General features: G+C 37.5%; 1 protein-coding gene across 7 annotated transcripts in view; it reads right to left on the minus strand.

The window, feature by feature from the left end:
- Positions 1-576: 576 nt before the first annotated feature.
- The window catches only part of NFIB (nuclear factor I B), a 233567-nt gene continuing 206793 nt past the window's right edge, over positions 577-27350 (minus strand). For 4 of the 7 annotated variants that reach the window (XM_047701107.1, XM_047701112.1, XM_047701108.1 and 1 more), the window contains 2 exons: positions 21313-21401; positions 577-7311 (listed from right to left, as the gene is read on the minus strand). In XM_047701107.1, the coding sequence (XP_047557063.1) occupies positions 7182-7311; positions 21313-21401 (219 nt within the window). In that variant the 3' untranslated portion in view covers positions 577-7181. The remainder of the gene's footprint in view (positions 7312-21312; positions 21402-27350) is intronic. The other 3 variants (XM_047701113.1, XM_047701111.1, XM_047701109.1) reach the window with 1 other exon arrangement.

A 27350-nucleotide genomic window follows, 5' to 3' on the forward strand; every position in this document is an offset into this window, starting at 1 on the left:
TTCCTTGTGAATAAGGAACCCCCGTCCTGACTGCCCCAGGCAGCAGCACTGCTTCGTGGAAACCTCGGGTGCTATTCCTTCTTAGGCATTGGAGGGAGACACTGCTCCCCGGGGTCTCCTGTAAGCACTAAACCCACAATGCAGGGTGGCCCCAGGGCTTACCTCTCCTGTCCAGTGTGTGTGCGCTGGAGGCCCTGTGGTTTCCGCTTGGAGGGACCACAGTCTGGTCATCCAGGCACAGTTCCCTTTGCCCTGTTGCTGGAAGGCCTTTCCTGGCTGTGAGTGGGGCCCAACATTCTAGAACTGCACTTGCATTTTTGGAAACCAGGGAAGGCTATACCAGTCGGAGGCGCACGGAGGGTTCACACGTCTATACCTGAGCCCGGCGTCAAATCGCCAAGTATTGAACTGAAAGAGTCACTATCCCAGAGGTTACGGAATGAAACCAGTGCTACAAGACTCCCAGATCGGAGGACCGGAGTCATCCTCCAAGATCCTACCGACCCCCAGCACTGACATAGGGAGAGGGTGGCAGGAAGGGGTCGAGGAGGAGGAAAATAAAACATGAGGCCAGAGTCTGTAGCATAGCTCATTTTATTGTTTAAACAGGTTTTGCATAGGAAATATATCCGCTTCCAGTAATTAACTGCAGTATGAGCAGCTGCTAGCAGTATAGGCTGGATATAACAGTAACAATCACATTAAGTCAAGCTTGATTTACACCAGTTTAAAACTTGTGGCAACTGAGTTCATTTGCAACCCACAAAAAGTACCCAAAGAACATTATCCTCCAACCGGGCATCATAAAAACCTTCGCTAACATTCTGGCCCAATCTGGGGCTGATCCCAGAGGTCTGAACGCCAGAAATTAAGTAACTGTCATATAATACATCCTACCTCTAAAGGTTTGCAACACGGAGATTGTGCATGTGCCTCCTTTTTTTTTAAAAAAAATTTAATTAAAATACAAGGTTCTGTATTTATGGCCCATGAGGACAGAATGCCAAAAGTTTTAAAATGGATCAACCCTGGTGTGTAGCTAGCAAGCAGTAACTGACTACTCGTCACCTACAGTTGTACTAAATGTATCTAAAGAAACACACAGTCCTACAAAAGTTGTTCTCAGAGAAATATCATTGAAGTGGGGGTACCTCTTCCCAGGATGCTAAAAGTTCTATATGATATAAGCACAAATTAACAGCTTGATGAAGACATAATCTAATGCAGCTTTGAGAAGCCTATGCCTGGGATGTAGTTACCCCTCACATTCTACAATGTTGTAGAGATTTTTTTTTTTTTTCCCAAGAAAATGTCATTTGAAACATATTTACAACTGAACTCAACAGAGACTGTGAAATTGAACAGGCACTGCTCATTTGTTTGAGTTTTTTGGTAAACATTTTGCTGGTTTTTTTTTTTTTGTTTTGTTTTGTTTCTTTCTCGTTTTGCATCAACTTTTATCAGTCCATGCAACTTCAATGCCCTTGATGAAGAATGCATAATAAGCCATACTTCTTTAAAAAAAAAAAAAAAGACTTCCTTCTGCATAAAGAGATATATTTGCCACATCAGTCCCTGTAGCACAGTTTTCAAAACCATTCTGTCAAAAATTACAGTAATACAAGACTGCTTTAGTGTCACTAGCTTACTCTGCCCTTGGCGTGTGGAGGCCACCTGGTGTCACCGGTAACTGTCATCATTTGAGAGGAGCTCCTCAGAGGCTGGGTCTAGCATCCAGGTAGGCTAGTAGCACTGAAGCACTTTTCACAATCTCAACATACATTTGAATTGCAACACACAGATATTTCTAAAGAGTATTAACTAGTGAAACCTTTTATTATTAAAAAAAAAAAGAACTACTTACAACCATTGAAGAAAAAATTGCAACAAAAAAAAAATGTAAAAATTGACCGTCTCCAACTTGTCCCCTTTACTATTAACAATGTAACCAACAGATCTGTGGCACGGACACAGTACAAAGAGTTGTCATGGCAATGAGTTTGGCTGATGCAAAGGTCATTGTGCAGGGTCAAAGGGCAAAATCAGTGGTCCATGCTCTCCCCCAACCGCAGTGCTCCACCCCACCCACACAATTTTTAAGGAATTCGAAAAAACAGGGGAACTACCAGAAAGTGCAAAATATGAAGGCAGCTTTCAGCTCCTTCGGCATGGAGTAAAACATTCAATTTCGAGTTCGAGCTTTTCCTATTGAACTTGAATAGCCTGCACATTAAAAAAAAAAAAAAAAAAAAAAGTTTTCTATCGAAACCCAATTTTTTTTTTAAGTCCAGGAAGCATGCAGCTGGTTAATGTTAACCAAGACCTTGACAGGAACATGTAAACTATATTGAATGTCATGCTCGGGGCCTATCTGCCAGCAATATTGTAGAGTTGTTTCATTAAAAATGAATACTGTACACTGAATATGGGATAACTTTCTGCAGCCTTCATCGTTTCACATGGTGCCTAGATTTTGAATCTAGGGACAGCACATGTCCTGGTGTCCCAGCGCTGAAGATGTCCCCGTGCAATCCCCTTTGTTGAGTCCTTACGAAGCTACCAGTCACAAATCCAGTACTCTGCTCCCTGAGGACACATTATGTGAGACATAGCACTGATTTCTGTTTTCTGCCTATCCCGAATGCTCTGTGAAACTTAACCTTAAATACCATCACGTAACAATCACAAAAACTTTTGCTAAAGGCCGTATATACTAAAAAAAGACAGTGGTGCTTCTGACATTCTGAAATGCTCTGAAAACCAACTTTCCCAATACTAAATACAACAAAATAACCTTCATAAAATATAACTTTTCTCCATTTACACTTTTTTAAAGGATTAGTATCCCATGCTTTTCAAGCACAGGCATCTGTGAAATAACTCCTAACATGGACAGATTTTTTTTTTTTTTTAATACATAACTTAAGAGGCTGGAGAGTTTTAACTCAAGTCCAGTCTCCAAACAAGGAATATTCTTGTTTACTTTAAAAATGGAAACAACATACAGTTCCATTATAATTGTTAAAAAGTTAGCTTTACAAACATGGGAATTTTAATTTAAAAAAAATTCTTAACAAAACTATACAGTGTACAAATTACTGTCTACAAGGTAGGCGGTTCGTTAAGAAGATCTCTCGCTCTTCTCGCTACTTTGCAGCTTCACAGATTCATTCACATATTTTTTTTTTAAATGGAGCTGCCCACCCGAACATTACCCCATAACTATATTGCTATCATTAAGATTTTTGCCATGTCTTTATGTACAGTCTCCTTCACTGCCTTTTATTTATTTATTTATTTATTTACTTATTTTCCCTTAGACAAGCCTCCAACGCTCATGTCACTCCAGAGGAAACTTCAGAGGCACTGTGAGTGGTGGGCCACAAAGCCACGAAGCCACGCAAGGAAACAGCTGAACAATGCTGCGGAACGCACGGGGGGCGAGGAGGGGCAGAAGACCACCCCTTCCTGATGCCCTTGGGTGACCTTCGCCATCCTGAAGCTCTGAGTTCTGGGGAAGGGAGGGGCGTGCAAGGTCTGCAAGAGCGGGGCCCTTAGTCAGAAGACAGACTTCCCTGGGAAGAGAGGAGGAGGCCAAAAATTGGATTTGAGATTTCCCATAGATAGTAGTATCTTTAATAGTTTTCTCACAAAAGGGAAGGAGGGGGGAAAATGGATTAAAAAAACAAAAACAAAAAAACCAACACTTGAACTAGGCCTTTGTAGTCAAGAGGCAGGCAGGAATACCCACAGTGTGTAACTGACTTAGCTAGAACTGCTCATTCTCTGGCAAAAAAAAAAAAAAAGAAAAGAAAGAGAGAGAGAGAGAGCGAGTCTGCCTTTAAAAAATACTGCGTGTCCTGTGAGGTTCGATGTGTTCACCTACTAGGTCAAAGATACGTGAAGAGCTTGGCTGAGATGAGCTGTTTTGTATCAGGGCAAGTATCACAGAAATGATCGGACTTACTTTTCAACTTGCGTGGCTGGGGTCCTGCTGTGCTATCCAGCATGTGGGCTATCAGACTGAATGGGCTAATCAAATACAATTCTAGACCCATAAGCATTGTCCTAAAGTATTCATTATTAAATCATACGCTGTGAGAACAATGGACAGTTTATTTTATTAGGCCGTGGCCCCGGGGTGGGGGGGGGGAGGTGTCAGGGGGCTCCTCAAGACAGCCCTCTCTGTATGTGTCACTAATTCTGAAAGATTTTCCTTCTAGTAATGAATTCCCGCAATGGAACTGGGAGGCTGGGAGAGGGGTGTAAGAGCAAAATAAAACCAGCCTCCATTCACCCACTAGCCCTCAGGGGAAACTAAATCAAATATATATTTGAGGCACCATCCCTTAAAAAATCCCATCAGCATCTAATGGGTTTAATTCGTCCACAGGAACATTAATTTCTGAATATTTTACATTTCCCTTCTGCTCTGGTTCTCCATTTGAAAGGTCAGGTAAAATGAAAGTGGAACAAGATTTACTAATTTTTTTTGTTCCTTAAAAACTGAACTTTGATTTTAATCAAAAAGTCCAAATACATTTACTATAGCAACCGTCTGTTCAATCCTCTGGATGTAGTAAAAAAAACAAAAAGCAAAAAACAAAAACCCAAATGCACTGCCATCCATGTGAAGTAGTGAGTCACAGGTAAATCATCCACTACCAATAAGGAAACGAAGAAATGGGGAAAGAGAAGTTGTGGAGAAAGACTGTGGGAGCACCCCTCCAGCTGGATGATGGGTTTTGTAGGAGAAAATAGACCTAAACCCCCAAAGTGTGAAACCTCCACTATGTGGATTCTTCCACCGATATTTTTGCCAAATATGAGACAGGCTCACTCTCCACTGTGGATCCGGAACTTTCCAGAAAAACTACCACCATCACCACCACCACCAAACCCCTCCCCCCACAAAAAAAGGACCAAAAAAAAAAAAAAAAAAAAAAAGAAGGTAAGACAATTTTAAGCTAAGTCTGCCTCCAGGAGAATTTGTTGTGTTCACTTGTTCTTACTATTTCTGTTGTTACGAACACCAGAAATGAGTTCAGCCTGCACCCCAGGTGGGAAGTTTGAGAAGGGGGAACCTGTGTAAGTTGAAGTTTGTCACAGTAGACAGAACAGTCGCTTTGCAGCCCAGGCCCATCTCAGGGGGCACTGCTTCTTCACAGCTACACTGTAAAGTGTTAAAAATCCTCCCACCCCCCCCAGAATATATATATATGTATATTAAAAAAAATCCCCTGTCCATCTCTCAGTACACAAAGGACCTCATCACACTGCAAAAATAGCAGTACCCACTTTGGTCAATTAAAACAAACAAACGAAAAAAAGCATACATTATTTTTTTTTTTAAATCTGTGTACTTACCTATAATAACCAATACAGCTAAAAGCACTACCTACATAGGCAAAACTTGGTATTGCATAATTCGTATAAATTTGAAACCCCTCCCCCCCAAATATTAATTGGAAGATGAAAAACATGAAAGGTTAATAGAAAAAACACCAAAATACTGAAAATATTGCTGGTCGATTACAATTTTTAAGCGGCAACTATACACAGCCATGATATGCTTTATAAATGTGAGATAAAGGTATAACTGTCTAAAAAATCCAAGATGTCACACATTTTTCTTCGTCTGGAGTACAAAATATTTTGTCATAAAAATGGTAAAGATTTAAAATGATAATAAATGCAGCAAAACAAGTGTAGTGATGTCACTTTTTTGTGTTTTTTTTGTTGTTTTTTGTTTTTTTTTTGTTTTTAGATTTCAAGGCAAGGCACGTAATGTGGACATTATATCTTCGTGCAAATTAGGATTACTGGAAAGAGTATTTTTAATTAAAATTTTAAGAGACATAGAGGCAAAATGTGTCTGCCCATGCACACTACAGATCTGTCAATACAAGAAATTTGTTGAACAAGGCTAATGTCTGAAAGCACCATGCAAGTTTTCAGCACCCTCATTACAACTGTTTTCTCAAGAGTGCGTTTTTACATCCTACACCCTGGCGTTCCCAGTTTGTAAACTGTAAGCTTTACCCTCGTGACATGGATTTGCCTGCCTCTTTGTCTCTGTAATGCAGATTTTATAGAACCTTTTGTACGTACACCCTATGGGTTCTTGATGCAACCAGTAATTTTAAATAAATAAATCCTACCTCCAAGGAGGCTGCAGCTAAACCAACATAAGTGCTGTGTTTTCGTTAATTTTTTTTTTCTCAAGCACATGATTTGTCTTGATTTAATGCCTTTTTAATGCCCTCAAAAACTGAGGGGAAAATAAATTCGTTCAAAATTATTTTAAATTCTTTTTAATCCCCTCAATTTAGAGTCCAAGGGCTGAAGGACTTATAATCATGATTCCCCTTTAGATATAAATTTATAAATTGCACTTGCCTCTGTTAAGTGTTTCTTTTGTGGGGAAAATATTATATTAATTTTTACTGTTGCATGCAGAGATAACACTTTACCTACATAGAGGCATTTCTTCCATAGAGCCTTTGTGTTCAAACTGTTTTTTTTTCCTTTTTTCTTTTTTTCTTTTTTTTTCTTTTCTTTTCTTTTTTTTTTTTTTTTTTTTTAAGGTTTCAAACTGGGTTACACACTGGAAAAGGCTGGGTTAAGGGCCAAAATTGAATAAATCTGTACTGATAACTAAAGGCTACAGAGATTTTATATATATATTTTTTTAACTTTTAGAAATCAGAGTGCTTAGAAAATGGCTGGCTCATGGCTCCGTCACCCAGCACTTCTGATGCTGCCTCTTAGCCTTCGTTGGTGAGATAACCAGGAATAGTGATTCCATGCGTAAACAACAAGAATACTAAACCAATAAAACTAGCTTATCATGCAAATATTAAGGCATCTAGAAAGTCAGTTAAAATATATTGTCATAGAGACAGAACATCTATTTCCCAGCGGACTTCATGTAACAAAGGCTACGTTGCAGGGGCTGCGATCTACCATCAGCGAAATATCATCGACCCTTTTTTATGTCATTACAGTTTCAACCTTAAGGGAATTAGTGATTGTAAGTGCTGCAATTGCTGGTCTATATATCTTCTTTCTTCAGTTGCTTTCCTTTCTCCCTTTTTGTTTCTTTTGTTTTGTCCAGTCTTCCACTTTTCCTTTTTTTTTTTTTTTTAATTTCTTAAACTACTGTTGTATTTCATTTTCCCTCAGTTGCTCGTTTCTGCTTGAAGGAAAGGTTCTCCGATTATGTTCAAACCGTAATTTTGGACATTTGCCGGTAGGATGGGTGTCCTATTTGATACTTGGAAAGGAACCAAGCTAGCCCAGGTACCAGGACTGTTGACAGGAGAGGAGCAGGAGGGAGGGAAGAGAAAAAGAAGAAACACAATGTTAACATCTACAACGATATTAGAAATATAAATCCCATAGGCATCAAATTACTACTATAACTTTTTTCCATATTACAGTTTCATATGAGATTAGCGTGCTACACTGTAAATATTATAGGTACATACTCTGCATGGTCTATTTCTTTCATGGAAGGGGAAGGCTAATGGTGAGGTAGGAGAAATTCAAGTCAGGCTTATACACAACTGTTGAACTCTGATTGAGTGTGTTCCTAAAATATCTGATCTACTTCGATGAAGGAGAAAAAAAAGAAAGAAAGAAAGAAAAGGAAAAAGAAAGCAGCAAATCCACAATGGTTTGCCCATTATTCTCTGATCTTGCTTTACTTTCAGTTCATAAGCAATTCAGCGATGAGATGGGTTTCAGTGTTTCACCTGCTTATCCATTGAATACAACTGTAAGCTGTCATGAAAGATTTTCCTTTTTCCTCATGATAAGAAAAAAAATAACATTTTTAAAGAAGGCCAGTACATAATATGTCATTTGAAATGCTGGCACCAGAGGCCTTGGGCACTCCCTGTCCCCGCCATAAGTTAGGAACTTCACCACATCTGAGCTGTTCTGTGTCTGGAGAGCTGGGGGGTTGGGGGAGGGTTTGCTGGGAGGGGTCCTGGAGGGAGCAAGAGGGCCAAGTTCTTGTCCCCCTCCAACCAACTCCCCTTTCACCTATGTTGGATCTGGAGCTGTTTAAAGAAACTTGAGGAACAGTTCTCTCATTGCTACTGGCATAATCTCTCATTAAACAAGTTATCATCTGGAGGAAAATAATCTGAGATCTGCAGATCCCAAAACAACCCTACATACCATACATTTTTGGGGGGATACCTAACCAGACCATTATTTGTTTCAGCACCCCACTCAGAATGAATATCAGCTAATAAATAGATGCATAAATCATCACGAACCAAGAAAACATCAAACAGATAGTCTCACAGCCTATTTTATCACGGCCTGACTTGGAGACATCATTTCAATGTTTTAAATTTAACGTAATATCCTTTACTTTTGAAACCATGAGGTGAGATGGACACTATTATTGTAGATATCAAACTAGATAATCTCATTTTTTTCATACGTGAAGACCAAAGGTACAAAAAACCTTTATGGGATATTAATTTGAAGAACAATTTTGTAAAAAAATAAAATAAATAATAATAATAATAATAATAATAATAATAATAAATAAAGCCTGGATTAAAGAAGAACCAGGCGTGTGTGTGTGTGTGTGTGTGTATTCTTTTACTCTGGTGATATCTCTACACAAAATGTGTCTTATTAGTGCATGTCTAAGTGCTTATTTCTGAGTTGATAATTCAACAGAAAAATTTCACGCTGGAGGGATTTTATGATTAGACTATGAGCTCTATGATAGCAAAGTCCATCTCTCTTTTTGTTCTCCATTTAATGTAATACTAGCACAGGGTGGATTCCACTAAATTTTTGGATATACAAACAAATCACTTAAGGGGTCTCAATCCCACCCAACTCTGTATTTTTAAAAAGTGGGGATCGTCATCATCACGTATTTCCACAAACACGTTGTGATTTGTCCCCCTCTAAAAAGAAAATAGGCATCTCTGAGCTTAAAATTAGAGACGTTTGGTATTAACAAAAACTTAAGATTGAGGAATAATCAAATAAGAGTTGAACAAGAAATAATTCAAACTAAAAAGGGATGTCCTCGTTATCTGTTTAAAAGTCATAATTCTCAAGAATTAGAATAGTTGTTACTGAAACCTTTTCCAAGATACTTAATTATTTTCACATATTTCTCTCTTCCCACACACATCTTTCCTTTGCATGACTGACTGGGAGAGAATGTTACATGATCCATCCTGAAAGCTATTTTCCCCTCAACCGGCCTTTCACTGTACTTTACTACCATGAGAGTGTTTTTTACTTCCTAGCATAGTCACCTGTAGCTGTGGTTATCTTACTGACTGAAAGGGAAGCCCCACAAAGAAAACGACTGTCTTGTCAATCCCTATAGAGTCTGGCTATAGCCAATGCTAATTACTTCTTAGCAAATAAAACAAATGACAAAAACAGATACCCATTATTTTTAACCTGAAATGGAAAGCATGTAGGAAAAATAAAAAGACTAGCTCAAGTTGATGATCTTTGACAGTAAAAGCCGGTGTCAACTATAAACAAATCACTTTGCAAAAGCGAGTCCCAAATTCAATGGGGTCTGGAAAGTCATGTATAGGTTGCACACTTTAGGAAAATAAAGTATATTTTAATGATTGAAAATAGATGTGACTCCTTAAATGGAGAAGTCTCTCTAACTGATGGCAAAAAAGACAGGAATTTGGGGTTTATTTTGCAGCAGCTTTCTTATGTGGTTCTAAAAAGAGACATGTATTATCCTTTGGAAAATGCTCAGTAAAAACAAATTGAGGCTAGTGACTATAGGACTCTTGGTGCAGAATATCTAACATTTTCAATTTAGATGTTTACTTAAACTTTTCAAACCTCCCATCCTACATCAGGACCATGTCAAAATTGCAGAGTGCAATATATTTGTCAATACTATTTATGAACCTTTGGGGGAAATAAATCTCAAACATTAACACTATGCAGACCTCATATATGAGTTTTACAAGTCTCTCATTGCCAATTTATAGGTTAGGTTCAGAACTGTAAGACACAGACATTTCTTAGAGCTTTTTGGTAGTCTCGTTGAAAAATAGCTGGTAAAACAAATTCAAAGATTATGATAACAATGTAAAAAAGAGTTTAATCAAACAAAATAACCTAGGTCATTTCATCTCAAAAAGAGAATTGCCTCAAATTGCATAGTTTTTCAGGTAACATGCTTTTTACATATCTAACTCCCTCTCTATATATCAATGCCTCTGATCACCAGTATGGGTAAAATAAACACACATATTCATATTTATCCCCGCATACAAAACTACTTATATGTAATGTGTTTAATAGTCTTAGTTCATAATGGAATAAGAATCATCCTTTGTCCAATCCAATAATCTGTGCCTCCATGTAAAAGGGATGTGCGAACATAACTGAAAGATCTCAAAATATTCAAGGTCAGGTTAAGCTATTTCAGCAACAAATCTTTAAGCATGCACAGACTTTGCTTTCATTCCATTCTCCATTGCCAAATCACCTTTTCTTTCGGCAAACAGAAGATAGGCATGACTAAAAGTAGAAACCACATCTTTAGAAAATATACATAGGCCATACCATTAAAAAAGGAAAAGAATATAAAGTACTTTAAAAAACCAGGCACAATAAAAGCCAAAAAGAGATTTTGACTATACCTTAACACAAACCAGAATTCACCCTAATGACTTCTACTCTGTGCATATAATGAGACATTTCCTTATATACAGAACAGATACAAGTTAAATCAAAATCCTAAAAAATAAAATGTCTGATATCATGGTTAATATTTTTACATTATTCTCACCAAATGTACAATGCGGATGCCCCAAAAAGGGAAGAAGCAAAGAAATTATTTTGACCTTAGGATGCATTTTGGAAGTGACGGCCCATTTTATCCTCACCAGACTATTTCTGAAGTATTCGGTTGCTTCTAGGCATCACTCAAGAGAAACAAATGCTATGACATGTCTTTGATGAGGAAACCCACCAAATCATGTCTTTTGAGGAACAGCTGAAGGGAGACAGGGAAGACACAACCATTGAACTGGAAAGAAATATAGACTTGTTCTGTATAGTTCAGATGGAAAGAATTAGCATAAAGGGAGACACTTCCAGAAGAAAACCATGCTGAGGCTCTACTACGAGCAAGATACTATTCTGGGTGTTTTACATCTGCTATCTGACTTGATTTTCTCAATGGACTCTTGATGCCATTATCCCCATTTCACAGATGAGAAAACTGAGAGGTTTAAACTTGCCCCAAGTGACCCGCCTAGACCTCAGATATGAACCAGTTCTGATTCCCATGGCCATTTCACTATATTATACTGCTTCCCTGGGAAGTCAGACATTGACCCTAGATTAGAAAGAACTTTTGAACAGAGTTCCTGAAGGCGATATATGTTTCAGGAGACAGTGGATTTCCCATGCCCCACATAGCTGGATTGTAACCTAAATAATGGTGCGGGAGACTTGCTCACAGAATATGTAGTTGGTCTGGGTGACCAAGCAACTCGGAAAGTCAATATATATCCTCTGAAAACAAATCTAGTTGAAGTTGTATTAGAATGACCTTAGGGTGAGGATTACAGGGTAAAAAGGTACCCCCTTCTTCTTTTTAAAAATGGCCCACTATTTTTACTATAGTTCATATCCTTAGATAAACTGGATAAAGTAGTTGGTGATCACACTTACAAGTAGTTAACAGACTCTGTATCAATCAGTGAAAGATGGAAAATTGCTCTGGGCAAGTCTACATTTGATGGATGTACTTTCTATATGGAAGACTATGTCTTCTAGGCCAGAAGGAATGAGCCCTCGGTTTTTACCTCAGTAACCACCCAAGACCCTCGGAGTGCCAAATAAATACACGTGGAACAATAAGTTGAGAAAGGAACCAAACAAAGTCAAACACTTCAATTATTTCTTGAAATAAGAGCTATTTGAGGAATGGCAAAATTCATTTACTATTATTGGTCGGCATTTATCTGATAATGGGTTGGGTCACTCATTTGTCAAGCATTCTGTAAACTGTGAAAGTATCCAGCACATTAACACTTTTTAGAGGAGTAATAATATTGCTCATTCAGATTTTACATACTGATTTAATCATAAGCCTACCATATTTACCTCAAAGATAGTAAGTACTCTTTCAAGAAGCTTAACAAAAATAGTATAGGAATGAAGCAAAGAATTTTATGTATTCAGGAATACCTCAACTCTACTAGGAGCTACATTACTTATAGACAGCAATAAAAATAAGCAATGGCCCAGAAAGCATGAAAAATAAATAAAATAAAGACCTTAACTAAAAAGAAGGATTTACCTTTCATTCCTTTGCACCTGTTTTAAATATCCCCAAGAAAAAAAGTTTTTTACTTCCTTAGCTACATACTTCTATATAGCTACATACTTTTGCTACAATAATTAACACACAGGTACTAGTACCTTTCCCAAAATGCACAATAAACAATCTCCCCTACTAATAGCTAAAATCTGCCTGGAAAAGCCAATCAAGGGCAGGTTAATTAAGTATTAATTAGGCCATGCTGTCTCGGATCATGTGTGTATGCATTTGGACTGGCTGCTTACTTTGGCATAATGCAAATGCTATAGATAGTGTCTTGGGAAAACATGCTGGCTCAATTGAAGGAATATATGGGTGGTATTTAAGTATCTACATATTTAAGAATTATTACATGTTGGGAGCAGCTGGTTGTCTTGGTGGGTAGTGTATGGGACTCCTGATGTTGGAGTCATTGAGTTCAAGCCCTACATGGAGCAAAGAGTTTACTTAAAAAAAAAAAAAAAAAAAGTTGTGAGAATTATTATATCTTATTATATGATATGAACATATTTAAGAATTAATGAATGTATTAGAAAAAAAATGGTAATAAATAAATATACCCGTTTCTAGTACTAATAATGGTGTGGATTATTTGCCAGGTACTGTTTTATGAATTTTCCATCCTCCTAGTGAATCTATGAGAAAAGTGCCAATTTTATTCTGATTTTACGGAGGAGGGAACTGGAGCCAGGAAGTTATGTGCCTTGCCCAAGTCATGTTGCTATTAAGTCACAGAAGCCAGGATGTGAACTCTAGCAGTGTGGTTCTAGGATCTACATTTTTACCCGTGACACTTTACCTCTTCTCCCTCTTTTGTGAGCCACACTTTACTTTTACCACCAGACAAGAATTTGCATTATCCTTAAATTGTAGACGAGATTCTGTGAAGGAAGGTCCACATCATTGGGACACACTGAGACTCCCAGAGAAGTAAAAACTCTTGAGTCCAAATCTCAACACAGATAATGGTATCTCATTTATCCAATTCCAGATCCTTTTCAGCTGCATTCAATATTTGCCTTTGTTGATGTACGTACGGATGTGGCTGTAGGTCCATCATTTGCTTATGGAGCTCCATGCAGATGGGGCTACACTACAAGTGAAGTATACAAAGGGCTCTACACAGGTTTTGGATTTCTGCGATGTATTGCCCCCATTTTTAAGGATCGTTTTTGCTATCTGAACGATCCTATTTGCATGCAAGATGATTTCTAATGATTATTACTATTTGTAATAATCTATACCAGAAAGCTCCCTGGCCAGCTCTTACCTGAACTGCAAAGTACTCTTGTGGGCTCTTTGGGAAATACTGAATATCATGAACTGCAGGTGGCTCGTGGAATTACTCGAACCGCAAGCAACAGTACTTCATAGTAATGAAAAAGAAATGTACTTGTTTCCTAACTAAGTAGGTAAATGGCCTTCTTTATTGCTACTCCTTGGGGAACCACGATTTTGGAAATAACATATCAAAACGGTAGGCCATCTAACCTCATTAATTTATATTCAATTGTTTCAGATGTGTTTTCGTTATTGGAGCATGCTGGCGTGGATGTTAACTTTACCATGCGTGGGTCTTAGCAGTTTCTAAGTAAAAATAATGGCTTCTGCCAGCGAAATATGTTATTTAGTGAAGAGCACGGAGCAAGCAGAGCCCTTATGTTTGGACCACTGCAGCTGAAGATAAAATGTGCTCACTGCAGTTCCTGTACGCTCTAAATAAAAAGCTCTTAAAAATCCCAGAAGATGCTTCCACAAGGCAACCTGTATACTTAAAAGTAATAAGAACGTATTTCCTTAAAATGTTTACTTTAGACGTAAGTAAAATACAAATTCCCCTAAATAGGCCAGGTTAAGTAGATTTTTTAAAAATTGTTTGATATTTTTCATGTTTTAGAACTGAAAATGAAAGATACAGAATTACTGCCAAGACAGCTAATTGTAAATAAATTATAGGACGCACAGGCATACATATGTAACGACTTATGTAGCTGTGGGAGGTTTCAGCCAATTAAAAAATACAGCATCATCAGGCTCGCAGTGGTTATCTGATCTCCTCCCACAGACTGTGCCACAGCAGAGAACCCTACACGTGGGTTTCCACCCTTTCTCTAGTCTGTATTCCTCTCTGTCCCTGGGTTCCTTTCAGTGCTATTGTTACAAGTGCTTCTGCTCCCCTTATTAACATATGTGAGTCTTCAACAGCAGATGAAATTCTCTGCAAAAATAGTGCTCCCAAATAGTGGCTTTCAGTAGAGAAACTCACCTAAGGCATACTAAATTAAAAAGAAATGTTAAGTTTTATACAAAAGCAAAAAGCGACTCTTTCCCAAATGATTTTCATTTTAAAGCCCAAATCAGCGTTCATTGTACAATTTCACCTCTAAATAACAGAACTTACTTGTGTCAGAATTCCGAATCATAAAATCACAAGTGATTAGGGAACTGAACACATTTTTTAAGCATGCCTGCTAATATATGTGCAGAAATAATCACATGTGCAAAAGAAAAAAAAAAAACCCTTCATGTAAAACAAGAATTAACAAAGGGGAGAATAATTGTAACTTTCGACAGTTGGCGAGTATTCAAAATTCGTGTTCTTCAATTTCTTGAACTCAAACAGGCTTTTCTGCCTTTTCTTTTTTCTTCACGTTTGTGAGTACCTGTACTCATTCCTATGCTTTGTTATCTAAGTAAATGCGGCTAGAAATTCACGACCTACCTACTCACAGCACTGCCCAACAGGAAAATCAAAAAGGTCAGTTAATAAAAGGGGCGTTGGCTGGTGAGGGCGCGGACTCCTCGTGGACGTAATACATATGTAAATACGGCGCTTTACGTAAAACATCTTCAGATAAAGTAGGTGTTAAATGGGCTTCTTTTATTGCAAAGGGTTAATCAGCAAGGTTTACGTTTGGGATTTCTCTGAATCGCGCTCCTCCCTCTCCCGTAGTGCAGCCAAAAATCATCTGACAGGAAACATAAGATTAAGTTTGTCCTACCTAAGCGAACAAAGAGTGCTCTGAACAGGCCACCGGTTTACTGCAGAGCGGGAACTTTTCTAATCCTGCTGGAATCTGCAGTGCTGCTCAGAAAATATCACGGAAAACGTTGTTTTCTTTCCTCTAACATCTTGTCTCTGGATCATCTCATTTTGGTCACACTGCAGATCCTGCTGCTTCTCCCATAAAGGTTAACTTAAAGCTCCAAACATAATCATGTGGAAAATGGACATTATTGATTCCTATGGTCCATTGTTCCCCGATCCTAAGTCCCTGAAGTTCAAGTTCAATCTGGAATTACATCATGTCTGGTTTCTCCTGGTTACCAGACGGCTTGAGACGTGACCACAGCTACAGAAAAAACAAACAGCCTTCTTCACGCTTCGGCTCCCCTATCGATTCAAACGTAAACTTTTTTCTTTCTCTCAAGTATGCTTCAAGTATGGAGCATGGTTAATTTAGAGATTAAGTTCCAAATTAGATTATCTAATGGCATCTTAATGGATTGCTGACCCATTTCCTGTGGGATGGCAGCAGGCAAGTCTGGCTGGAATACAATTAATTTCTTAGGAAGTGTTCTGAAGAGTTTCCTAGATAAAAAGGAAATGTTGTGTTGTGCAAATCTTGCTTTACAAATGGAGAAAGTTAGGCAAGACTGCAGCAAATCCCAACGCATTTTCAACAGCCAGATCGCTGATACTGTGTGTCTGTGAACACCCTATCAAGACTGTTCTCAGGAACGGTACCCCTGATTATTTCATAACAGGTGCAAGTAATTTTTCATGAGAAGGGAGCTCTTCTTGTAGAAAGAAGATTCAAATGCAAAGACAACACTGGTCAGTATCCCCACTGACCAAACAACGGACATGCGCGTTTTTGGCTCTTGCGATTCTCCTCTTCAACCCAAGATGCTTTCCATTCATCTACCTTATCAGCATTTCTATCATATAGTCCCAGGGTGGTGCTAGGGGCCCAGAGTGGTGTGTAAAAAGTTGAACGTTTTGAGCACACTTTAGAGCTGACAGCTGAAAAGGAAATTCAGCACTCTGAAAATAAAGCTCCCCCCAGGAACTCCAGGAACAACCCAGCTGTTGTGCTGTAGTTATGTGTCAAGATAACAAACTGAAAGCAGGAAATGCTAACCTAGTGAATTTGTAGGGATGGTCTAAGTGTAATGTTGAAATAAGAGTTAACTCTTAAGACTACCTAGGGGCAGGACGCATACTGTCCTCATCCTATACGGGCCCTCTGTCTAAGTATGTGTGAAGACACACGTGTACATATATGCACACGTGCACATGTATGCCTGGGCATGCACACACGCGTGCATCTACATCACATATGCACACACACACACACACGTGTTGACCTACAAACATGGTTTGCGACCCAATACTGAAGATTGTTTTTGTTTAAATCTTCATTCTTCTGTCACTGAGGACATGCATCTTACAAAGAACAGTTTAGGGACAAAGCCGCAGAGATGGCAAATGTTCGAGGCCAGTGTTATGGAAACAAGGTTCTATGTGGGAAAGGAATGCTCTTACTCCTTCCTTTCTGCCTTCCTGCTCCTGACCAACCAGATCCCAATAATCTTTACTGGCTGCTAAATTTCTCCTGGGAAATCAAGCGACTCTCTAGAATTGCAGTAATAAACGACAATTTCTTACAAAAACACGTGTAAAGTCACTATAGAACGAAGTCTTCAACTCAGAGAAAGGAACTGCTAACACGTGTAATGCAGAAAGTACCTGATAAAAGTCTCTTTGGTGCCATTCAATTATGGCATCAGCAGAGACACAGAAATCCTTCCAATTATTTCAGTGAAATCTTCATTTATTCATTATTTCAGAGGCTGAGCAAATGGTTTGTGTAAACACATCCTTCAGTAACACGCGCATGTTTATTTTAGCCATCTGAAGGCTTCTTCTATGTTTATATAAGCCATCAGACACATACAGCCACTCACTTGTGGCTTTGCTTCTCTTGAAAGGGGTGAAGGCAGAGAAGAGGGAACGAAACCATAAAGCCAGTTTCTCTTTTGCATAAAGCACTCCCTCCAGTGTTTTAAAATAACTTATGTTTATATTATTCTTGGATTGTCCTTCGGCTTGCTTTTTCATTCAATTATATTGCTCTTTCATACTCGATAGTGCAAGCCATGTTCAGGCTATAGTTTCGAAAAAATGAAAGCCAGTTAGGGAGTTCACTGCTATGCTTGTTTGTACCCACATAACTCACATATGCCACAGTGTCATTTGTCCCCATTGGAGGACAAAGCACAGACACAGCAGTACCCTTATAAACGGCATCAGCAAATCATCACCTATTACCCTCCGGAGAGCAAAGCCCCTCCTGACTCAAAAAATGAGCCCTTCCCTAAAGCACCGCACTCTGGGATAACTGCAGGAACCCTAGGGTTAGACAGAAAAATTCACATTTTCAAGATGCAAGCAAACACACACTCACACACACACACACACACACACGCAGCTCAGAAAATTCTAAGGTCAAAACAACAAAACACCTTCAGGGTTGCAACCTAGTAAGTCTGTGAAAACTTTCTGATGGAGTCCATCAGCCTCAGATCCTAAGGGATTGTTTCTACGCTGGAGTGGGGGTGGGGCAGGGAGGGAGGAGGATGGAGGAAATCTTCCAGCTTTGATTACAGTGGCCTGGCTCTTTGGGCTCTGCCATTTTCAGTCCTGCACAAGGTGCAGCCTGTGACTTGGAAACACGTCTACAGAACAATCGGCTTAAAGCAGAAAGGGAGGCCACCACGGACAAGGGATTGTACTAAGAAAAGTAATAGCAACAAACAACAATCAAAACTAAAATAAAACAAAGCCAAAACACACAGCAAAACCCAAACACCTTCTTTGCTTTGCCCTTTTCCACTAGGAAGTCTCCAGGGATTGCCTTTTGTTGAAAACAAAAAGCAACCGCCACCACAAAAATAGCCTGATAGTTTCTTTATTCCATTGTGACAAAGGCAGATTATTTAATTCTCTGGTTGAATGGCTCTACATTTCTCAGATATTTTTTATTTAATCAGATAATTTTAAAGTTGTAGCAGTTCCCTGATGATTTTAGATGTCTGTTGTCTGCCTTAAAAGTAGTAGTAGTATTGGGGCACCTGGGTGGCTCAGTGGGTTAAGCCTCTGCCTTCAGCTCAGGTCATGATCTCAGAGTCCTGGGATGGAGCCCCACATCAGGCTCCCTGCTGAGCAGGAAGCCTGCTTCCCCCTCTCTGTCTGTCTGCCTCTCTGCCTACTTGCGATTTCTGTCAAATAAATAAATAAAATATTTAAAAAAAATTGGAGTATTGCAGAAGTTTATGATTTCCTTTTTCAATATCTCTTCTAGGAAAAAAAAAACCACACATGACGTTTCATAAAAAAGCACAGAGCACAGACCATGAATATGTTATGAATATATGTTGTGCCACAGACAGGGGCCTATCTGTACTATCAGATATGGACTCAACTTTTGCCCATTAAAACAACAACAACAACAAAAAAAACACTACAACAAAGCAAAGCAAATTGCTGTCTTGTTTGAACATATTTATTGTAAACTGCAGGATATTTAAGTTTTCAGAACTGTGAGCACCTACATCAGTCACCCAACATTTGGGACAGCCTACCCCAGATTTAATAAATACCTGTTGAATGCATGATTGTGATGGCCGCCATTATCAATGATGTGCCTTCCGAATCACGATAAAAAAGGAACAAGCCAAAAGCTACGTTTTTAAAGCTTTCTGAAATATTAAATCCATCCTATGTATCTTTATCAGCTAATCAAAAAAGTGAATCTTTGGGAGGGGAAGAAAGGAAATCTTAAAATGAGTTGTGAATTTCTTTCCAACTCTTTCTAACCTGAAGCTGATTACCACTCCAATTTTTTCAACCAGAGGGGATTCTGTACCATGAACAATGCTCTCTCCTAAGAACTGGGATTAGTCATCATATCAATTCATCCCGATCCATGAGTTCTGTGGGGATTCACTGTCCACTCTCCTTTCGCCTTCCAGGGATATCAACTTTTGATTCAAAAAATGACTAGGAACTGGGTGTAGTTTTATTTCAATTCACAATAAATTATATCTTTAGTTGTCTTTCATGTTCTTTACAGAGGTACTAACCCACTTTAGAGAAGTAAATGTCAATCGATAATCCACATATTTAGAAGTTCACACAGCTATAGCCACATTTAAAAACATGAGCAGAGGGGTGCCTGGGTAGCTCAGTGGGTTGGGCCCCTGCCTTTAGCTCAGGTCATGATCTCGGGGTCCTGGAATCGAGCCCCACATCGGGCTCTCTGCTCGGCGGGGAGCCTGCTTCTCCCTCTCTCTCTGCCTGTCTCTTTGCCCACTTGTGATCTCTCTGTCAAATAAATATATAAAATCTTTAAAAAACAAAACAAAACAAAAACAAAAACATGAGTTGACGTCATCTGACTTAACAATTCTTATAAATACGGTAAGGCCTGTACACAGACACAGTCCATTCTGCTGATTGACAGAGAGAACATAGACTATAAGGAAGTTATTTAATAAAATTAAATCCAAACATGGTGTTCTCAAATCCAATTAAGTTAACTTAAAAATAATTAAGACCACTGGACCACAGTTTCATTGGATTTAATTCATATTCTTACTAAAACTATTTTTAAAAGATGGTTTCCTTGTGCTTATTTTCTTTTTTATAAGCATATATTGTATTTTTTTTTCCCAAATGGAGGAATTATATAAACTTCTTGGGGAAAAAAATTAAAATATATCAAAATGTATACATTGTAAAGTGGATGTTATACCAATTAAAAAGAGGAAAAGTCATATCTACTCATTTTAGGAAATGTATTAATAAAAACTCATGAAGTTTTTAAAATGGACTCTAAATAATTTTCGTGGTTTTCACCTGAGTAAAAGTGGACATTTTGTTAATTGAATTCTTTTTAACTCTACTCTTCAATAGTCTCTATCAAGTAAAATGGAGATGGGCAGCACGATTACAACTGATATTGGAGTATGTAATTTTAAGACAGGCATTATAATTATAACAGGGTTGGAAAATTATGTTGGCTCTACTTTGGGTGAACTCCTTATGGGATTACCTCACTCTTTTCTATAAATTTTTATCTTTTATTACATATGATTATGCCATGAATTTTAATTATTTGATTTGTCCATTTGACACAATTTGTTCTTTATTAAAATAATACATAAGAAGTAGACTTAGCACTACTTACTTTCCAAAACCAATACGTGAGACAATATCAAAACTAGTTCTGAAATGAAGTTTCAGCATAATTTTCTCAGCCAACCAAATAAATTCAGTTCTCAATGATTCATATCAATGATCAGAGTTTAAAACTTTATTTCAATCAAATTCATTCTTTAACTATTGATTTCAACAATCTTCTGACCCCCAAATCAATGAGTGGATTGATAACAGTTAACTTGACTAACTGGAAAGTTTTGTCCTAGCTTTTCCCTTCTGACAGGGGAATAAATGAATAGTAAAATGGTTCAAAGTAAGCAGGATAGGAAAGAGCTGAAAAGAGAAGAATCTATAATGCAAAAAACCAATGCTTTATTAAACCTCAAACAGCTGAAAAATCTTCCGTGGAACTACGATTTCACTTTTCAGGTCCTGAGATCTAAGTGTCAAATCTCCTCCCCACCCCCTCCCCCGATTTATAAACTGTTGAAAACATTTGACACCACTTAGAAATTCCAATGATCAATTAGCATAGGCTACAGTCCCAAATTAATCTGAAGATTCATTTACATAAGAAAGAAAGCAGGAGGGGAGGGAAAGAAGGATGGTAAAGCCAAAACAACTAAATTTTTAACATATATTTTCCGTCAAGCTAGTTAAAAACAAACACTATAGCTCATGTAATTTTTAGGTGTAAGTGTAGGGTTGGAAATAATTAAAATGTTACCTTTGCCAAGTAATTCCCAATGTATCCTCACTGGTACTGGGGTATAAATGCCTGCCGTTTTGATTCATGGTCCAGTCACAAATCCTCAGCTGTCAATTGAAACCTAGCAGTCAGATATGGATCGAGCAGTACTACAGTTTTTAGTATTTAAATGAACACATGCAAACTAGTATTGTACATGGCATTAACCTTACTTTCCCAAAAGGCAACTTAAAGAAAAAAAAAAAAAAAAGCAAAAGAAAACCTTACTCTGCAAAGCAAAACTTCCCAGACTCTGTTTTTTTAGAAAAAGCTACTGCAATATGCTTCTCTATTAATTAAAGCATACGAGAGAAACGAGTGCTTAGAACATCACAATTAGCCATTATTAGAGTACAAATTGAGCTGAAACAAAAGCAAACGTTAATATTCAATAGAGAGATATATTTTAGGAAGAAAATTTAAAAAGCTTTTTTTTTAATGCAGCATACCAAATCATCTGCACTGAGCAAAATAATCAATAACTTCAAGCATGCGGTTTGCAAAACACAGGAGACATGCAGTTCAGAGGAGTAAAAGCCCACCTCTAAGTTCTCCCTAGCTCCTGCTTAGAAGCATCAAGGCACTCTCTGTTTTAGATGTTTCCTAATTTTATTTTAGCCAAAGTGGCACTGTTTAGGAAGAGTTGATAAGAACTTCTACTTTCATTTTTAAACTCAGAGTAATGGCATTTAAAATACTTTACCCCATCGGAATAGAGCGAGGAATGCTCTGAGTACAAGCCGAAACAAATTCTTCCCAGATCTCGGAATCATCAGCTCTGCCCTTCGGAAGAGGGTTCCAGTAACCCTACCCAGCTCTGCTTGGTTCACAGCTGCCCTACAGTGCTAGCAGATTTATTGAAAAGATATATTGCTTATTTTTATGCTTAAGAAAGTAAACTTATCTGGCTCAGAGGGCTGGGGCGGGGGCTGAGGGGGGGGATGCCCACAAGAAGATGATGGTTTTTAATCGTTAGATAGCCATGTTGTAAATTAGCTGCGTCTCACATTGAAAAGATGACTTACAGCAATCTGCTGAACCCTGTTTGCTGCTTTTCAGTGAGGATTTCTACAAGATGATGATTGCAGCCAAAGTGCCTTTAAACTGATGGTAAATTATTGTAATCCTTTCTGATAATGTTAAGGCTAAAAAAAATTGGCTATTAAGAACCTTTACGTTTCCTGTTAAACCAATGGGTTTCTACACATTCTAAGTAATAGTGACTCTGGCGTTTTGGAATAATCGTTTTGCGTACTTTTCTACAGATCTATGGGTCTCCAAAAATACCATCTTAAAATTTCCAAAAGATGTGTTTTCATTATATTGATATTTTAGTTGAAAGTAATTTTATAAAGAACTGAAAAAATTCCCTTAAGGTAGGTTGGTAGATAGGTAGGTAGGTAGGCAGATGGATAGGTAGATAGATAGATTGATAGACAGATAGATAGATTGAGAGATGGCCAGATAGATTGATAGATACATAGATTCTTCTCAGAACGTATTCATAAAGAAGCCATAAACCAGTAAAAAAATTAAATTGGAACGAAAAATATTCTTAAAATGGACCATCAACCTTGCATGATGGAGAAAATGTGTATTTGCTTAGTTTTAAAATCAAACAGATCACAAACTTTATGATGAGATTTCTGTCAAGTTCTCCAATTACTTGCATTACTCTAATCAGTAATGCAATGTGATGGGACAGCCTGTACATGGCTTTTTTTTTTAATCCCAACAGTAAGCCGATTGTCTATTTCAAAATATGTTTTTTAAAAGCAGTACTATGAAAATAATCTAAAAACAGTTAAAAAAAAAAAACACCAAAAAACTTGAGCTTGTGTAAAGATGACCTTAGGGACCACTTATTGATTCTGCTCTCGTCAATGAAAATCCTAGTTTTCACTCAATTAAACATTCTCCAGAATGGAAGTGTCTCTTCAGGCACAGCTCATGATAGTTCTGCTAACTTCAGGTTAGCTTCTGTGGGGCCTTCAGCTTAGACTGGAGAGACGTCCGGACAAAGATGTTGTCACAAAGTCACGGGAGCCTAAATGTGACTCGCTAATTAGCAGACTTGTCTCACAAATAATTACAGAACACTGTGTCTCCTTGGAAGGAAGCATTTGTAAACTGCTTAGTTTTTTTGTTGTTCACATGTTGCTCATGTTTCATTTATTTGTTGGTTTACCCTCCAAAGATGTCAGGTGGGCTATCTTTGGCCACATATGTAAGATTTAAAACTAATATATTTTTGGACTTTTCTTTCCCAAGAGTAGTCCTAGTCCCAAAGGGGTTAAACCTGACTACAGCTATTCACTTTCATCCACACTTAAGATAAATTCAATTGGAATATTTTCTTCCAAACAGAAAATATTATAAGATACATACAAAATGATCACGGAATGCAGTAGCTAGCAATAATTTAGATGCCAAAGAAATGGGCAAGATATTCATCTGTATTGGATTAATTTCCTCTCTGTTACTGAAAATGAAAAATAAAAAGTATATTTACTTAGCTACTTAGATTGTGAGGTAACATTTATCAACATTTCCAAAAATTTCTGAGAAGACAGGTGTGTACATGCTTATATGTTATGAATGACTTAAGCCAAGTCACTTAAGCAAGAGACTCTACAGGTTTTTTGGTCTTACTTTATTAAGTTTCTTTTACATTAAGCATCTTTGAATTAATAAACTTCCTGATGAAGAGAAATTTTAAAGGTGATGGTGTGGTGGGGGAAACAAATAATTAAAATAGAAATCACCCCTTCCACTAAAGATTTCCATGACATTATTCCTAATAAGATCAATTATGAAGACAGTTTGACAAATTTTGACTAGATTCTAGGTGATGAAAGGTGAATCCCATGTGTATTAAAGCTTCTTTGGGGGCCATGTTAAATGTTCTTAGTATTACTATAAGTCAGTATCCCCCCAAAAAATCTTTTTACATTATGCTCTAAATAAATTTAAAATAATAGGTGATAATTGTTATTTGAGGTTGGTATGGTGATTCCTTGCTTTCTGTCCTGCGAGAGAGTCAGTGTTACATACTTTAGCTATCAATTTCTTTTTAGTTTAAAATTTAAAACTTTAATTTTAAGTGGTACCTAAGCTTCAATAACACTGTAATGGCTTTTCCAAGTATTTTCCCTCAAGAATTAGGAAACGACTTGCTTTCTCCAATGTAATCAAGCTTAAAACACTAGGTACTGATGAGTTTAGAAATTCAGTCTGTTAAAGTTGTCTGTTTGTATGGAGATGGACAGCAATTCTTATTTTTATAACAATATAGAGTCTGACAGACCTCAGCATATCCATATCTTTATAGAAATGCACACTCACATAAATAATTTTAATTCTTTAGTTTATATGCATCTACCAATATGAAATTAGACTACCTAGAAAATTAAGGTAAAATTTATACTAAAACAATTATACTTGGAATTCCAAAAGCAAGCAGAAGGTGAAGTACAGAAGTAAGATTCTCTTCCAAAAAAGCTATGAGTAAAGGGTTAGGGTGGAAACAGTGGAAACAGCTAAGAAAGAAGTGAAGGTAAAGTTTTCACTGTGGATGTTCTTAGGATGGAGTTCTATAAAGTCTCTGGAATAGGAACATTGTTCCTTGCCTACAAGGATGGGTCCAACTAGTTTGCCTCAATAATCTACACAGGAAAAAAAAATCCACATAAGGGAAAAACACCTGAGATTTGGGTCTTAGCCTTACCTACACTCCACTCACATAGGTAGGTAGCTGACAGCCATAAAGGATCAATATTGCTTGTGATTTCTGAGTTAAGATTTTGTTTATTCAAATGACGGCCCTCCATTGTTATTAACAGGGGCTTTTGTTAAATGCTTAGCAATTAGCTTTGGGAACAAAGGAAAGAAGGTAAGCAAAATGTTCTATTTTGCTAGACTCAGCAAACAGGCCAATGTACTAACAGTCCCTCATGATGACAACAGCTCTCAGTTGAACCAATATACCATTAAACTGTAAACAGAATAATCAACACAGGCAAATTTACCTTCTCATTTTTTTTTTTAAGTTTACAGTGACCCTCAAGGGAATAACTTGAAAAGTGTGTTTTTGTGTTCTCTCAGGTTTTTTTTCATTTCTCCGGATAACCTCAGGGAAACAGGTTTTTGAGGGGGAGAGGTGCTTTTGAGGGGGTGCTTAAAAAGATCAACACGCCAATATCCAAACTCTCCTCTAACTCTTAGGTTAGTGGAATTTTATTTTATTGCGATTATTAGTTATTCACCATGGAGCAAATAAAATGGCCTCTGAATGAATAAGGTGTAGCCCGACTGAACAAGCAAAATGTTCAGAATGAAACTGTTATATGTAAGACATATAACATATTTTAAAAAAAAAAAAGATATTCAAAATCATCCTGGGACCTTAAGTTCTAATGTCAGTTTCTGAAATTCATGCTTCTTGATATTTAATTGAATTAGTACAGTAGAATTACTTTAAATGGGTATGCATAGCCCATGAACAAAGTAAACATAGCTGACCATGAGTCATTAAGTATCAGAAAATGAAAGGCTTTTTTAGATGGAGACTACTTTAACTTGTAAAATTTAAAGTTTCAAGGGAACTCAGAGATTGCGTAATTCAACCTCTACATTTTCCTTTCCAAGATAAAGATACAGGAGAGCAAAGTTTATGGACTTGTCCAAGGTCAGACATGCCCTGTTTGTGTCAACATTGAAACCACACTTGCAAACTCCTAATCCCTGGTTCTCACCCAAGACACTAGATTGCCTATCACTGTTCTTTTCCTACCTTGTTCTTCATATGCAGCCCAAAAATATTTAAGGCTAAAATGGCTGTAATTATAACCTTCAGAATTTCCTCTACTTCCCTGATTCAACTTAGATCTTTTAAAGTAAATATTTTCAGCGAAGAAGATAATTTTTCCCTTGTGATTTTGTCGATTGAATTTAAGGTTACAGCAAACATAACTTTATTTTTACAGTAATTAGAATGGTTTATCTGGATATTAGCAATTGGTCCCTTCTCGGGCTTTTGGCTAAGATCAAGTGTGGATATTAGCCTTTGATAACTACTCACAGTAAGTGAATAAATAAATGAATGATAAAACAGACCCTGGAAAGTTTTTTTTTAAACTTAAGAACTAGCCAAAAAGCTAAACATTTGCATGCCATTATTTTGACTGAAACTTCCTTTAAATGTGTTTCCTCTCCAGCTAGCATATGTGAAGAGTGACCTCTTATCCATTTACATACCTACCCAGAAGTCATGTGATAGGGTTTTACGTCAAGCTGTCAATTATGATAACAGACACAATAAGAACAGCCCGAGTGTTGATAGGCTGCTTCCTGACTTTATTGAAGGGCTTGTTGATCGTCCACTTGTGTCCTTTCAATTGCTTGCCTCTAATAAAAGACTACCTCTTCCCAGTGGTCTCAATGTACCTAGCTTTGGCTTTGCCATTTGCCAGGACAAACATCGTAAAGAAATTTCAATTAATTATCTCAATAAAATAAAAAATCCTACAGAGGCAATGTCTTAGGAAGGCCATCTGGTGTAACAGACATGTCCACTATAACGAAAAGTACCTCCAAATTTGAGTTGTGAAACTTTATCAAGGAAAGTGTTGAAAATATTTTAATATAAGGTGGCCCAGTAATTGAAATTGAAATAATAGCATTAAGTAGTCATGCAAGAGACGTAACATGCTGAAGCTCAAGCACCAATAAAACCCATGCAGTTGTGTGCGTACGTAATGCAAGGACCTGAGCTGATCAGGCCGTGCATTCATTAGAGCTAACAGTAAGTACTGTATATAGTCAGGAGATTATAATTTTGAGAGATGATGAAAATAAGCCTTACGTCTTACATACTAGAGCTTACTTGACTTTGTTGTCTCCCTTTGGAAAGGCAAGAAGGACCTCACATTTATTTTATCGAAATCTCAAATCTGTATCAAAAGCTTATATGCTTTTCAATAGTTGGTTTGAATAGTAATCTTCTATTTCCAAACGAG

This window comes from Lutra lutra, chromosome 13 (genome assembly GCF_902655055.1).
Source record: "Lutra lutra chromosome 13, mLutLut1.2, whole genome shotgun sequence".
Taxonomy (NCBI): Eukaryota; Metazoa; Chordata; class Mammalia; order Carnivora; family Mustelidae; genus Lutra; species Lutra lutra.